Below are 16410 nucleotides of genomic sequence, written 5' to 3'. Positions count from 1 at the left end.
TACCCTACAACAGTCAGGATTTGTTAAACAGTTTACTGAGGCTGGCTTATTCTGATTTGGGATTTTCTACTTCAGCATCAGTAAACATTTTCTAAATCCTGGCTGTCCAGGGCATTAGGAATGTCCAGGCCACTCAAGAGTCTCTTATGGCAAAAAGGATGCCATCAGATCTGAGTCAAGAGAAATGGCTCACTGTTACATGGCTTACCTCCTGAGACAAGCTCAGGGACCAGAGCTATTTCAAGATTTGTCTTTCAATCAGCATTTAGTAACTTTTCTGACATTTGCAACTAGAAGCAGGTAAAGTCATACAAACAATCTCCTGGGGCCTCAAAGCCTCAGCTCTTTGCTAGTGAACATTCTGGAGAATCCATGCACAATCATCTCTCATTCATTCTCATTCGAAGCAAATGCTTGTTCAGGTAAGGGGAGCTAGGGGTGACTGCAGTATAAACAGGCCCCAAATCTCATCTCAACCAGTGGCTTAGGCCACCTCCTTAGGCCCAACACCAGTGATTATCTGAAAATGCTTCTCACTGTGAATTGTCTCCATTTTAGTTGGGACTCTAAGACAATGAGAAGGAAACAAAGGGAATTTCCACAACAGTGGAAGAAGGCAAGTAGTCACATCATGTGAACAGGGTCAGGATGGATGACAGTGATTTTAAGTCTTTCACTATAACCACACAAAAATCTTGTCCATCTGCATATTTTGAAAGTCATTTACTCTTTCAAGCAGTGCACATAAGATGACAGCTTGGACAGCTAGGAAGGGTGGGGGGCACTAGAAAACACAGGCAGTTTTGGTCAGTGTGAGTTACAGAAAAAACCCCAATGTGTTTCTCCATTCATGACTTTTAGACAGACTTTACAATTTCCTAATTGTGTTCTTTAAAATAAGTCCAATATCACTTACTTGTCAGGTCATCTAGTAACTGACATCTCAGATCAAAGTACTCCATGCACTGAGACAGCAGCCTGAAAATAGAGAGGACACTGTCATTACAGGGACTAGTTTGTAAAGAAAAGCTTTCTGTCTTCCTAGGAAAAAAAAAGATCTAAGTGTAAGAAATATGAGCAAGTCTTAAAGAGCCACTTGTGCTATTTCCCAACCTGCAGGAGTCATCAAGTAGCATGCCAAGAATTCTGTTTTGTTAAAAAACAGAACCCTGTATTAAAAGATGGAGAGAATAAATCCTACACCAAAGTCACTGGACTATTACTATCAGAAGGAACAGGAAAAATCCTCCACTTGGCCCATCCACACAAAAGGAAGCAGACTTGGTTTGTACTTTGAGAAAATCCCCAACACTTCATTGATGCTAAAATAACTAATCCAGCTAGATTCCCCCTTGGGACATCTGCATTCCATTGGAGCCACTGCCGAATAGGTGGGGGATGACACAATCTGCTACCACAGGTCCCCTTTCTCAGACTGAAAAGTCTTCTGCCTTTGTATTCCTGCTCCTAGCACAGTGTCTGCCACATAGGAGAAGCCTAATAAATACTTTCTAACTGGGCTTTGGAAAGGTCCCTCTGACAATTGAGTGGAGGCTGGACTGGCATGGGGACACACTTGAGGAGGGCAGAGACACCAACCATTATCACAATAATCCATATGCTGGGAGAGGAAGGCCTGCATCAGAGGAGGGAAGGGAACAGATCAAAAGATGGGGCAGGATTTGGCAACAGCTTGGATGGGGAGGGGGCGAGGGAGGAGGAGAAGGGAAGGGGGTCCAGGATGAGATCTGGGAGGAGGGAAGTGGCTCTGACAGTCGTGCAAGAAAATGAGCATTATTTGAACAGATAGAGTAGAAAAGGTCTCTAGGAGAACCAGCTGGAGAGAAGGGAGAGAGGTGAGAACAGGAGCAGAGATGGGAGAGTTGCCAGGGTGCATGGGAGAAAATACTCCACATGAGCCTCAATTCGAGCACGAGCCCACACGGGATGCCCCTCTTGCAGTGCTGCTGTCTACTTCTCCTAAATCCTGGGGATTCAGACAGGGTGGACCAAGACAGGAATGACCCCCAAATGGACAGAGCCTTTGGTTGCCTGCTCACCTCTGGTTGACTCCTCGCATGATGCTGGTTGGAGACCAGAGAGGCAGCTGAGCGGTGAGAATGACGCCCAGGAGAAACTGATTTGGCTTCTGTACCTCTGGGTGAGCTGAAGTGTCAGTCTGGCTGAGAGTGTACAACTGATCACAGGCAACGTGACGAATCTGAAAGAACAGGGGGAGGTATTCATGGGAGTGGATGTAATTTTTATGAAACTCTCCACAGGTATCTCATTTAGCTCTTGCAATAATCCTGGGGGAAAGGGTCTCTTAAGTATTCCATTTGACATACAGAAACTGAGGCAGACAAAGGTTAGGTGACTTGCCCAGGGTCACACAGCTATTGAGTGTCTAGAGCTAGATGTGAACCCCAGGGCCTCCTGTCTCCAGTCCCAGCAGTCTGCCAGAGAGGAAGCCGTGCACTGACTGACCCATGTCCCCATAGGACCAGCTTTGTCATCAAGTTCTGGGAAGTCGAGTTCCAGGGCATCCATAGCATCTTGGAGGTCTAGGCCTTGGGTTCTAGTTTTGTCCTCTGATCTCTGGGAGATCAAACCCCACCAGCTGTCAATCTATCCCTGTGAAATGCAGTCTTCCTGCTCCCTCATCCACCATTCACTCCTCTGAGAGGCTCTTGCCTGGTCTGTTGGGAAGTATTTTGTTTTTTATTTCTCCTTGTCAGGATTTTCTTCTTGAGTCTTTTTTTGGAAACTCAGCTTTAAAATTTTGTCTATTTTTAATTCACTGCTTTTGGTTGTCTAATTTTATACAGCATGTGGTTAATTAATAATGAGATTCTTTTTAAAAAACTCACTGGGTGATTTCTAATTGAATTGATTTAAATTTAGAAGTTAAAAAATTCCAAGAATGGTCCAACTGGCAGTTCTATCTCTGCTCTCCTCCCCCCCTTCCCCTTCTCTTTTTCCTTTCTTTCACCATCTGAGGTCAAATTTGAATTCAGATCTTCCAGACTCTAAGTCCATTATCCTATGCATTGGGTGTCACTAACTACCTAGATGAATTTCAAAAAATGATAAAAGCTTACAATATCTACATAGATCTAATGCAAATATATACCAGATCTGTAATTTGGTATACCCGGGGCACCAATACATATCATAACCAATCTAAGATTTTTTGGGACTTTGTCTGATGCATAAAGAGGCTTTGTATGTGAGTGGGGGTGCCTATTTCTGATTTTGACCAACTGCATTACCATGGACCAATTAGGAAGACAGAAATGTCAGGTCTGGAGTCAGGAAGATCTGAGTTCAAATCCAATCCCAGACACTTACTAGCTGTATGAACCTGGGCAAGTGACTGAATGCTGTGTGCCTCAGTTTCCTTATCTGTAAAATGAGCTGGAGAAAGAAATGACAAACCACTCCAGTACCTCTGCCAAGAAAACCACAAATGGGGGTCACAGAGAATCAGATATGACTGAAAAGATTTAACAGTTAAACGTCAGGAGACTCCTGGGGTGGCTAGGTGGCGCAGTGGATAAAGCACCAGCCCTGGAGTCAGGAGTACCTGGGTTCAAATCCAGTCTCAAGACACTTAATAATTACCTAGCCGTATGGCCTTGGGCAAGCCACTTAACCCCATTTGCCTTGCAAAGAAAAACAAACCCTAAAAAAAAATTGACTCCCTTCTAGGTCCTTTGTTTTCTCAGGTCCTTTGTTTTCTCATTTCTAAGATGAAGGGACAGACCCAGCTGGTTCCTGAGGTTTCTTCCAGCTCTGGCTCTAGAACCCTAAGGCAGTGATTCTAAATCTCTAAGAGTCTAAGAACAGAAGCCTAAGTAAGAATGGCACCATGAATTGAAGGACAGCTTCTTACAAACAAAGGAGAGACATTCCAAAGTTTGGCACAGTAGCAGGGACAGGCTCAGGTCTCCTCCCAGACACGTCACTGCTCTTTCTCCACTCCTCTCTTATTCTTCTAATGGCTCCTTCTCAGGCTCCTTTGCTGGTTTATGGCTGACCAATCTCCCCTCATGGTATTAAGGAATTTATTTGTAATGAACTTATAATTTGTGATTTAAATTAGTGTAATTCCACGTAAGTAAAAATGTCAGAAATTTCCTGTCAAATTGCGAATATTTAACAAAGTCAAGAAAAGTTACAATCACAAATTTGCAACTGTTGCCATCTCAGACATCTTTGGTGGTTTTCTGGGGTGACCTTAAACTGAGGTTGCTGAATATGAACCACCTGTTGCATCAATTACTGACTTCAGGCACTTAAGAAAAATCAGAGGCTGCCACATGTTTGATGACACACAGAGTGGATTATGGGGGTTAAAAACGTTTTTTTTTTCCAAACTAAGATGTGTGTCAGAATAATTCCCAATGAAATACGATTAAATCATTTAAACAGTTAAACAATCCTTACCTCAGCACTTGGAGATCCAAGCAGAATATCGATGATAAAATCAGCCACACACGGCAAGTTATAGAAGGATGCTAACAAAAGGAATTAGGAGAATCAGATACCATAAAAACAGAACAGAATCAAAGTCCTACAGATGACATTAAAGGCTCTGGGACATTTATTTTTTAATTTGGCTGGTCCTTTCTATTTGAACTGTTCCTGATTATGACCCCAGCATCCTAGTGCCTCATCCTAACACCACGGCTAGCAGACCTGGCAGCTGGCACAAGAGTGTGCACCCAGAATTCTCCTTCTCTCTAAAGGACTCTTCTTAACCCCCCTCTACTTCCTTAAAAAAATATCTATCTGCAGCATCTGAAGAGAGTGCAAGCTTCTTGATGATAGGGAATGCTGACTGAAGGATTAATACATTTTGAGTTACAAGAGTTCAACCATGAAGAGCCTAGGCTGGTACCAAGTAAATGAGCTAATGAGCACTGAATTTTTTTCCAACTCTTCTTGAACCACAGACTCATCCCCTTCCCTCAGCAGGTGCTCAGTCTATGTCGGATGTGTCAGACAGTTCTTACCCACTTAACAGCAGATCATCTTTTCTCAAGACCATTGCTAAGACTTTAGTCTTAGTCACGCCTAGAGGCCCGAAGCCCAAGTTAATTTTTGGAGTTCAGTCCACTAAAAAGAACCAGCAGTGACCACCAAGAGATAGTTCCCTTACCCAGTTGTTGACTGCGAAGCTGGAGGCAGGTGACCAGCAGAGACAGGGCCTCGCCGGCGATCAGAGCATCTTTGGTGGACACAGACTGCTGCCTCACACAGATTCCTGCATGTAAGGCGACCGGCTCACCTTCACTCCCAGAGCTACAGTTGCTTCCTGAGCCAAATAAACAAGGGATGAGGTCAGGCAGGCTGTTCTGGAGGGTGGGTCCCATAACAACCCCTCGCTAACGGTCTCCAGTCAATGAAGTGCTTCAGGTTCTTTCATTTTATGATCATAAAACAAGAACAAATGCTCTTGGTTTCAGTGAACTGGGAAACTAAATGAAGTTGATAAACAGCTGCTTTACAAAGTTCATTTTCAAAGTGCTTTCTAATAGAAACCAGATCAACAGTACCAACAAAGCAGCATCTGCCACCTCTGCCTGTGGCCGTCAGGGTTCCTGTTCTGGGCCCTGGGTGATGGACCACCCCACACACTCTGGCTCTGTGGCAATGGCCCTAGAAAAGGACTTCCAGTCCTATCGTGGAACATATATCTCCCTTGAAATCTATACCTGAGCTGCTGAGTCTGTTTCGAATCCCAATAGGAAACAAAGTATTGCTTTCTTTTATCGGCTGGCTACTCCCAACGAGGTCTAGACGTCCGGCAGCCGCTGCCCAGGACAGCCTCATGAAACAAGCCACAGTAGAAGTGAAATCATTTACATCCATTGTCTGAAGGAGTATGGAGAAAAGAGTTAGTGTGGGAGAAGGAATGGGCACACATTCCCTACATCTGCTGAGGGGCTCAGGATCCTACCACCAGCCTGGCACAGGGGAAGGACCAAGACAGCCTCCAAGCTGGTGGCAAGGGGCAAGTCTGAAATCCCATCCCAGGGTCCTGCACTCCCATGCAGGCGCCTGCTGCTCCTCTAGGCACTCTCTGGCTTGTAGGTCAGCTACGCATGTGCCTTAGAGCCAGGCAGCGCCTCTTCTCAAGTCACAGGCTGGGGGTGCCTCTCTAGCAGAGGACTCATGCTCACATCAACCTATCTGTCAGCTGTAGGGAGTCTCACAAGGAGTTAATGGGCAGAATGGGCTTTGTCACAGTTAGCTGTCACTGTCACACAAGTCCAACAACCCAATGCCTCCATTAGTTCCAGTCAACCAATCCTATCTCCAAACCTGTGGCTCCCTCTCAAGGTTTAGAAAAGAAGGATGCTGCAATACTATAGCTCTGGCCTAAATGGTTTAGTAATTAGGTCCACTTTATTTGTAGCACCAAAAGATTCAGGTATATTTGGATTCACCCAATTAAGTCAATCAGGTTGTGCTATAAAGCTTTTATACTCAAATGTGCTGTGTCTTGGGAGGCAAGACTGGTAGAAATGATTTCCTTGTGACAACTTATTTGCAAAATATCCACTAGTTGTGGTTATAGTTAAAGTACTTAAAAATAAAAAGTAGGTTCAGTAAGAATACATGTCATTCATTCCCCCCATAAATCAGGAGGCATCTTAACTTATTTTCTTTCTACTATCGTTTCCAAAATTGGGTCATAAATAGTAAGGCAGCCTGGCTGTGGAAGGACGGGGGTCTGCCAATCTGGGCTCCCGACAGTCCTATCATTGACCCAGACCCGAGTGATTGCCTGTTTGTGGCCTCTGCAGAACTAAAGGGTCAAGCAGGATCCTTGTGATTCCAACAAATGGTGGTTTGACACAAGACCAATCTAATGCTACATACATCACCCACACATCAACAGGTTTAGAAAAGTAAAGAGCAAAAAGAAAGCCTGAAGACGGGGAAATAGAGGCACTGAATTAAGTCGGCTTGACTAGCCTGGCAATGCCCTAGAGGCAGGAATCTAGGGAAATAGGTTTGCCCACAAGAGCCTGGCTGGCGTAGTGAGAAAGTTGCTGGGAGAATTGGATTGTCACTAAGAGGGTAAAACAGATGTAGGTGATGGTTTTTGTTCCCTGGCCTCTGTGGCATCAAACTCACAGTGCTATTATGCCTCAGGTTGAGTAAGAGAATGTTCTCATGGGGGCTGCACAAGTGTCTTGAGAATGGTGACTGGAACACTTACTTGTATCGCAACTCTGGCAGCCGGGATAATTTCTTCCACCCGGATAGAGGACCTATCAGAGACCGAAAGCTGTCGGTAGGAGGCCTTCTCTGGTGTGCCACAAAGGGACATCTGTCGGCTGGACTGACGACTTACGTTACGGAAGGGCCGGGAAGCGAGTGCTTCGATGCCATCTTTGGTGAGATCTTCATCCAAGAATGTGGGCATGGTCTGGCCAACAAGCAAGAATCTTCAAAGAAAGACATGACTTAGAGAGCTTCCAAAGAAACCTCATATGTTGACATGAGTCTTCAAAGGCAGTACTGGGGGAGAGGTGCATCTGGCAGGAGCTTGTCCCAGGCCAGGGCACTCAAGTGTCAGGATGACATACCTTGCAAGCTGCAAACAGATGGAATAGACTCCCTGCCTTGTTTCATAGTCGACTTCTGAAGGTATTGAGTCTCTCTGCATGACATTGACCACCAAGCTTTAATTTGAAAAAGAAGTTTATTAGGGTAATTCTCCTCAATGCCCTTGTACCTTTTGAAAGGTAGAAAATCTCAAGAAATCCCTGCCTATAGGCCTCATCATGGTTCCCCTTAAGCTTCTGCAAGTGGTCTGCAGATGGAAGCAATCGGGCTTCAATGTTGGTGAGGAGGGGAAGAGGAGTAACAGAATATAAAGTATTTCAGTACAGGGAAGAGATAGACACCTGCTGCAGGCCCCGAATTCAGATCTGGCTCAGACCCCCTGTGATCCAGGGTCAGCCATGGAATGAGTGAAGGAGAACAAGGGTCCCGCCCTCCCCAGGTGATGCTGAAGACGAAAGGGGAGAATGCTTGGAACCCTTGGCAAAGTGCCCCACGAACCTGAGCTACTGTCAGGGGCATGACCTTGCTATGCCCTCTGATAATGAACTCTCTATATTCCCCCACCCCCCAGACTGTCCTAGAGATACAAAAGTACCCCATATACTGAGCCACCTCAAAACCTTACAATCCAATAGAAAAGGGCTCTCACCTGGACCAGAGAGGAAGAGGCTCTGGAACCAGCAGCCCGCCCATCTTATGTTTGAAGGCATGGCCACAAGTCCATCCTTTGCAGGCCCCAGAAGTTGCCTCCTCTCAGGATGGGGGGGCAGGGGCCTGAGGGGCCTCTGCACCTCCGCTTCACCCAATGGGGGTTGGCCAAGCTATGTTCCCACATCCCCCCATCATCTCTGGTCTCTTCTATTTCTTATAGAACACCACCTCTCAGGGAGGTGATCTGTAAACAGCAACAGGCTGCCTACAACACGCACAACGGCAGGCACAAAACAAGCAACGGCATGTCCATTCATGGTAGACTGGCTGCCTTGACCCTCATGACTGGAGGAAAGGCTGGGGGTGACCCTGGCTCAGTTCTAACTGAGGACACCCAAGTTCTAACAGTTCAACCAAACTGGAAAGCCTTTGGACTGGGAGTGAGCATGAGCTGATTGCTGTGGGGTTCTCAAGATAGGGGCACAGGTTCCTGATATCTCAGAATGCCAAACGCAGCCGTGGGCACAATGCAAAGCCACCCTTCACCAGGCTGAAGGTCATGCCAAAACCTACCTCAAACCGCCTGCTCTGAGGAAGTTCTCGCAGAAGGACTTTGCACAGTTCCTGGCCATTTCATCATCAGCTGTTGGCATGAGTTTGGAGCTCAGGACCTAGGACAGGCACAGGCACAATTCACCTTTCCAGCAATCTCAGCAGAAATGATATTTCTGAACGCAGGTCGATGACCCTCCATTCAGACCTACTCATTAGAGGGGTTGGAATCAACCCTTAGGAGAGGAACAGAGCCCCCTCTCCCCCTTGGGGATGCGATGCAGTCTTGGGTTCAAGTGGGCCACAAGAGTCCTTCCCTCCCCAAATTATCGACTATCCGAGTATGGTGGCATAGATAACTCAGGGCTAGACTGGAAGGAGACACAAAGACAGTAGTCTGTTACATCAAATAACACATTTTTTTTTTTCTGATTTGGAGGAAAGTGGATGGAGATTTCCTAAACAAAACAACCGTTAGTCAAAATGAGCCCTGCACTGCCAACACTGCCAGGATGTCCAGTCACTAAATACCGATGAAGCCCCTAGGCGTACCAGGCAGGCAGGGTGGCAAAAGGCCCAAGACAGTCTCTCCCCTAGAGAGGAATGCCCAGGAAAACCAGGTTTCCTCTTCTAGCTTCTCTGATGGTTCTCCCTCCAGAGGGTGGGCACAACCCTCCAAGCTTGGACGTCACCTGAAACTAAGTAGGCTGGGGGAGGGGGCTTCTCTGAGACCTGAGAACGCACTGACTACTCAACCTTTCTACATGCCCCTCAAGCTAAGTAAACTCCAGAGACGATCTCACTTTGTTATCAGGTCTTGTGCTGCACATTGCACACCGCCTGTACCCTTTTTCATGAGGACAAACATAAGAGTAGCAAAGAACACAACTCAACTAACCTGCTGCCAAAGGGAGAAGTTATTTTACAAATGCTACAATATTCACATTCATCCAAGTCAACCAATACTCCCTTGGGAGCAATATGTGGAAGGGCAGTTTTAGGTCCTGCTCCAAAGTCTCTGGATTCAACTTGCTGCCAAGTCACTCCAATGCCAGAAGCCTGGACAGCAGATGAGTGGACTCCCTGCCCTGGTCCCCAGGCTAACAGGCCAATGTAGATGGGAGAAAAAGCAGACTTCTTACCTCGAGGTTGTACAGGACTCTGAAGGTAGACATTCCAGGGGCAAAAGAGCGAAACAGGCTTTCCAAAATGGAACTAGCACTAGGTTGGTGCTGCTGCTTTGAAGACAAGGATGGAGATTTTGAAGATTGAGAACTTGTTTCAGACAGCAATGTTTTCTGAGGGAAAATGATAGAAATAATGACACAGTTAAAAAAAATTTCAAATAAGAGTTTTATTATAAAAGTTCTATATATATTTTAAAACTTAAAAACACAAATCAAATAATTTAACATGATCAAAATCCAGGGCAGCTAGGTGGCGCATTGGATAGAGCACCAGCCCTGGAGTCAGGAGGACTGAATTCAAATCTGGCCTCAGATTCTTAATAGCTGTATGATCTTGGGCATGTCATTTAACCCCACTGCTCTGCAAAAATCCTCCCCTCAAAAAAAGACTACTAAAATCCATAAGGCAGAAGGCAGTCTGGATATTGCCTATGGAAGAAAGCCTTAGCTTCACTCCAACCTCTACTACTGAAAACACTTCCATTTACTTTCACTGGAAGTGCTCATATGCTTTTTCTAAATCCTAACATAAAACTACGATAGGACCTTATTTTAATGCTTCCTCCTTAAAATTATTCTGTATTCCATGCCAAAGCTACACAATGACAATCATGCATTTGAGACATAACATAACCATCCTTAAGTGAAATTTGAATTGCAGAATAGATTTGCATGCTTCAAAAAATTAGGGGAGCAAGAAATGAAAGACTTGGTTATTGATGCTCCATAAGAAAACACAGGAAACTGTGTGTTACTTGAAATGGAGAATTTGTGCCTTCAAATGAAGTAAGAGTTCTAAGTTAAAACTTAAAGAAATTTAGGGTCTGACACTAGTCGCTACAATTTAGAAATTGACTTTTAATTTCGAGTAAGCCAAACACAGAATATTCTTGATGGCACAAAGAAGTGCATTTCATATAGTAAAATGTAAGTAAAAATTAAAATATAAATGGGGAAAAAAATGGACTGAAAATTCCATTGTGGAAACAAAAGAAACTCATACTAAAGTTGAAATCTTTCCTGGAAAATGCCACAGGAAAACTCTGCTAACTTTCTAAGGTGATGATAGTTTATATAAGGAAAAAAACATAAAATTACTGTTACATGAATCGACTATGAGCCCTCTATAATAATTTTATTATAAGTAGTTTACTGGGGCAGCTAGGTGGCACAGGGGAGAGAGTACCAGCCCTGAAGTCAGGGGGACCTGAGTTCAAACCCAATCTCAGACATTTAATAACTGCCTAGCTGTGTGGCCTTGGGCAAGTCACTTAACTCCATTGCCTAGTTAAAAAAAAATAGTTTACTACTCCCCTGACAATTAATATTCTAGAGTAGTTCAGCTAGAACTCTCCAGCTACACGGGAAACACCAAGCAAAGTTTCTGAAACATACCTTTCGTCCTAAAGAATCAAGTTGATCCAGAGCTTCCTGAATAGCGGGGTCAGTAGGTATCAACAATAGCAGCTTTCGCACCCGTAGCGTTATCCTGCAGATGGATACAGATGGAAAGTCTGTCATATCAGATACAGTTTAAGACTGAGCAATTGGTACAGTTGGGAATGTTAAATAAATTACCCCCAAGTAAACTTTACACAGCAAGATTAACAAAGTCAAAAATGTCCCTCAAGCCCCTTTTTCGTTCTGCTGTGATAGGGGCAGAAAAGTGGGTGCCCACACTGATATAATGGTTGGAGCACTGTAATGTGGGGCACACGGGCCGATGATGAGAGGAGCAGACCATGACGTCTGACAGTACTGTTAAGAGTCTGGAGATGCCTGGAAGCTGCTTCTGGGAGATATGAGAAGTAAAGGGGTTGGCAGGCTCAGGGCCTTCTGGTACAGGAGACATCAACAATTTCTGTGCTTCAGGTCTCACTTGTGCCCCCATGCTCCATTACCCTTAGTGAGCATCTGCACAAAGTCCTGTGAGAAGGGAACTTAAGTCAATGCAGTTGTGGCTGTGGCAGGAAATGGCTCTAAATGGACTGTGGGTCCAGTAGACAGGAGGTCATTGGGGAGATGGTCAAGAAACATGGTTCAGCAGAAAGGGATGAGAAGGACTCAAGGCACCTTAGACCAGATGGGATATAATATAGATCCTGAGGAGGGCCTTTCGAGAGAGAAGGGCAGGGGCAGGACAGTTTGTGGCAAATAATATCAAAATAGAACTGCTCTTTTATTAGGCAGGAAACAACTGATGAGATATGTGGGTCATACTCAAATCAGCTGCCAGACTGCCAATCTCCAGAACAAAGGTTCAAGTCATTCTATCAACTGAGAAGAGTAAAAATGAGATGATGGAACATCCAACTGAGACAATCTCAACCTGATCTACTGAAATAAGCCAGTGACAGTTAAAAACAGCACAAAGATAAAAAACCCAGACATTGACAGAGTGCAATTTCCTAAAGAAGTTTATCTGAATAAATCAATCACCATAACAACTGATCCAAAAGTATCTAGAAATAATGTTAGCTAGATAGTATACTATATCTTTGACAAGTAGAAAAATAGAGCAGCCAAGAGCATCTTCAGTTAAACATATAAATTCATTTGTAAAGGCTAAAGGGGGAGAATGACACAAGATTTTGAGCAGTCAGTGGTACCTCATAAAAAACAAATGTAGCAGTTGAAAAAGAAGATGAGAAGTTTTGTTAGAAATCCCACTAAGTCCAATTATTTTAGAGCATTTAAGGGTGAAGTTGTCAAAGAGCAATGAACAAAAAGAGAAAAAAATCATCTGAACTCTACTCTCACAGACTGATTATTGCAATGAAATAGAGAAGGCATCAAGACAGAAACAGGAGAAGCTGATGGTGATCTGCTAGGTCAGTGAGGTCTCTGAAGGTGTGGGTTAAATGATTCTCAGGATAAATGAAAGGTAGGACATGAAACATATGGAATAATGGACCTCATTACTAAAAAAAAAAGTGATCAGCCTACCTACCAAACTATATGCCTAATTTCCCACTTTTGTAAAACCTTTACAAGACCAATGTGTTCTCCCAGCACAAGGCCCTGAGGCTATGAAAAAGTCCTTCAAAAGATGTTCATAAACAGGATTCCCCAGCAGACAGAACCACATGTTGATGGAAAGGGGTTAAGCATATAATCCTGCTGCACTTCTTATCTATTGAGGCTAAGACTTGGACCAAGTAGAATCCAATTCTGCCTTACAAGTCTCCTCCTATCACAACCATACAAAACTCCTTAAAGATGTAAAGTTGTCTATGATGATGCATTAGATGACTGCCACCAAGTGATGTTTGCCTCTGTCCTAGACAGTGAAATCCAACCTAAATGGGTTTCCCTATAGATGCCAAAGTCCTTGGGACTTCCTAGATGGTCTTGTGCATTAAGCTGTGGAATGTTGTACCCTCTTTTAATGAGATCCATTACTTGAGAGAACTGACTTTATTTAATGGTCATAAAGGGAAAAACTAGTGAAAATCTCCTCTTGTCCAGTCCTTCTCCAATCGATTAGACAATTCCAAGTGAGGGCTCTGCCAGTATGAAGACAAGACACTACATATGAGCATCAAAACATTCCCAAAACTGAAAAGGCGACAGAGAGGGCCAGATTGCCTTATGAAAGCTGAGCCCACTGTCTTCTGGAGATCCCCCTTGAAAATCAACATTGGCCTAATGATGGCACAGGACTGAGTCAAAGAACACCAGTCTCATCAGATCACTGCAATAACAACTAGAAGGGAACATCAAAAGTCATCAAATCTCTGCATCTCATTTAACAGATGAGGAACCATGAGTTGAGAAAGGACAAAAAAACTTGCCCAGGATCACAGGTGCTAGAAGTATGTGAGGCAAGTCTTCAGCTATGTTTGAACCCCAAGGCAACTCTTTAAAGGTCAATCAAGAGGGAGCAATGCATGTCAGAAGTATCACACTCTCTGACACCAGATCAAAATGTGACTGGCAAATTACACAAAAATGAGAGAAGAGAATGGTAATTTGTGGTTTTCTAAGTTAATAAGCAGCCCACAGGTACGCATTGCTACTTGAGGTGGATGTACTGTCACTGGCAGACATCACATCATCATGAAAAAAAAAAAACCAAAACAAAAACCAGGGAGAAGCTGTGTCCAGGAGCTATTAGGGAGGAGTACAATCAGCAAATAAAGTGGGTATGCTAAGGGGTACAGATGAGGGACAAAACGGGGCTAGGAGGATGATGAGAAGTTGAGAGCACTAAGACTACACTGGTGCTATTCCAGAAGATGCAGATAAAAGCAGCTCAAGATAAAAGGGGTCCAAGAGACTAATGTTGTCTTAGTCATTCATTCCTAGAACAACTCCCAACAAAACTGGATGAAAATGGGCATTTACCTGGGCTCCTCCAGGTTGGCGAGCTGGTAGAGCATATCAAACACGTTGCATACAAGGGCCATCACCACACCAGGGAGGGACTTCTCCTGAGGAGAGAGCAACACACATAAGCACACTTCACCAAACAAAAACGCCAACCCCAACAAATCAGCCTGTACTAAATCTTAAAGACAAGTTGTTCTCAGCATCACTCCCATCACCGTCTCCTCCATGAATCACATAACTCAGATGAGCAGGACAGGTCAATCCCGAGTATGCTCCCAAGAACCCTGGGTAGGGGACTAGAGCCCAGCCCCAGGATCAGATTCAGAGCCAGTCAGGATGTAGCAAGGGGTCTAGTCCTCTGCTTTTAGAGGAGACTTTGCTTGAAGAAATACAAGCAGGACAAGCACCCAGGGCTCAGTGCTTGGTCCTGTCCTGGCTGTCCAGCCCCTTCCCTTGCCCCTTCCCCTCCTGGGGCCTCAGGGCTGTGACAAGTTGGGGACCAGGGTTGGGATAAGCAACTGACAACAGGTCCTCCTCTCCTCTCTGTGCACCAGGGCAAAAGAACAGAAAGGGATAGGAAAGCAAGAACGCTCGGAACCTGAGAGCTGGTCCTGGCTAGGAAGGGGGCTGATTGCTCATGGCCACACAGGGTAGGCTATGTCCCAAGTGGTGAGGAGTGGGGTTATGCACTGTGCAGCTGGACCCCTGGGGCTCCCTCTCAAACTTGCCATCTCCTGGAGGGAGCATGGGACCCTAATCCTCTACTGCAAGCAAGAAGCCCACTTCTCCAGCACCCATTAATCGTTGAGGAAGCAGAGGGGATGGCAACACACAGGAGTCTTGGGCTTTGAGTGCGAGAGAGAGCATATCTAAGGGGGATAATAGATGTGATGAAGAGAATAACTTCCTTGGGCTCCCAAGATGAGAGAGTGAAGCCTAGCTCAGTGAAGCAGACCCTAGGTTGAGGCCTTCTGAGGGGCAGTGGGCCCTGCTTGAGAGTCAGCCTTGCTAAATGGGCCAAATGGCCAAAGACTAGGCAAGGGGGGCTCCCCACCCCAGTACCTTGTCCAGAAATCCTCAAAAAGAATTGAGCCTTTTTATTCTGGCTGACTAGGACACCCCCCCACCTCTGGGGAACAGGAGACCAGCACAGAAGACATTTCACCTGTTCCATGACATAGGAGGAGCTGAAGACGCCGCCACTGCTGCTGGAGCTGGTGGAGGAGTCTGCGGAGCCCCCTGAGGGGGTGCCGCTGCCGGACGTCTTTACGGTGAGGGCCTGCTCCTCAGAAAAGCCCAGCTGATGGAGCAGCTTCTGATCCTTATTCACCGTGAGCTACAATACATGAAGCTGGAGTTATCTGGGGAAATCAGGTCTTGGCTTGTGAGATGGGAAACCAGGAAGAGCCGAATGCCACTTACCAGACTATCATTTGCAAATATCTGTATATTATCCACAGGAGAATTCAACTGCTTCGCTATCTTCCACCTAACGCTCCCTATGGTTTCGTTACTATGAGCCTGAAATATATCATGAAAGGCAGATGGGTGAGAGCAAGTCCCCAAAGGTTCAGTTCCCATGAATTTGTAGACAGCATCATTCGTCACTAAATGATCTATCGACAAAATGATTGCAGAAATACTGCACATAGTGAAAGGTTGTCTTTTTTACTGCCAGTTGACAAATAAACATTTGCTCTATGCCACATGGAGTATACAAAGAATAACTGAATTCTCATCCTCAGAATCTCACAATCTCATGGGGGGGGGGGGAGCTTTAAAAATAGGAAAATAAGGGACACTATCAAATTCCTACTAGGATACAGATATGGAATAGATACCTAAAACCAGGAGGAGTAAAAACAAAGAAAACTCAGGACCATAGTATCACTAATGAAAATTAATGTAGAGATTCAAATGAATTTTAGCTACAAGCAACATGTCAAATGAATTAACATACATACATATATATATATATATATATATATATATAGCACTTCGCTTAAAGCACTACTGTGATGATAACAATTATAACAAAGAACAAATATTATTAACAGATTTTAAATTATGACTAGGCTGATTTTACATCAAGAATGCAAGACTG

The 16410-nt window shown here is 44.7% G+C and overlaps 1 protein-coding gene across 1 annotated transcript in view; it reads right to left on the bottom strand.

Annotated features, from left to right (window-relative positions):
• Positions 1–16410, bottom strand: part of USP24 (ubiquitin specific peptidase 24) — a 140952-nt gene that overhangs the window by 40685 nt on the left and 83857 nt on the right. The window contains exons 27-39 of the mRNA XM_074221344.1: positions 15729–15827; positions 15472–15642; positions 14322–14407; positions 11370–11463; positions 9930–10085; positions 8809–8906; positions 7605–7700; positions 7235–7463; positions 5721–5880; positions 5165–5320; positions 4450–4520; positions 2061–2221; positions 917–978 (exon numbers count right to left, since the gene is read on the bottom strand). Of these exons, the coding sequence (XP_074077445.1) occupies positions 917–978; positions 2061–2221; positions 4450–4520; positions 5165–5320; positions 5721–5880; positions 7235–7463; positions 7605–7700; positions 8809–8906; positions 9930–10085; positions 11370–11463; positions 14322–14407; positions 15472–15642; positions 15729–15827 (1639 nt within the window). The remainder of the gene's footprint in view (positions 1–916; positions 979–2060; positions 2222–4449; positions 4521–5164; positions 5321–5720; positions 5881–7234; positions 7464–7604; positions 7701–8808; positions 8907–9929; positions 10086–11369; positions 11464–14321; positions 14408–15471; positions 15643–15728; positions 15828–16410) is intronic.

This window comes from Macrotis lagotis, chromosome 2 (genome assembly GCF_037893015.1).
Source record: "Macrotis lagotis isolate mMagLag1 chromosome 2, bilby.v1.9.chrom.fasta, whole genome shotgun sequence".
Classification (NCBI taxonomy): domain Eukaryota; kingdom Metazoa; phylum Chordata; class Mammalia; order Peramelemorphia; family Peramelidae; genus Macrotis; species Macrotis lagotis.
Note: the sequence above shows the minus strand (reverse complement) of the source record. Positions and strands in the feature narration are given on the sequence as shown.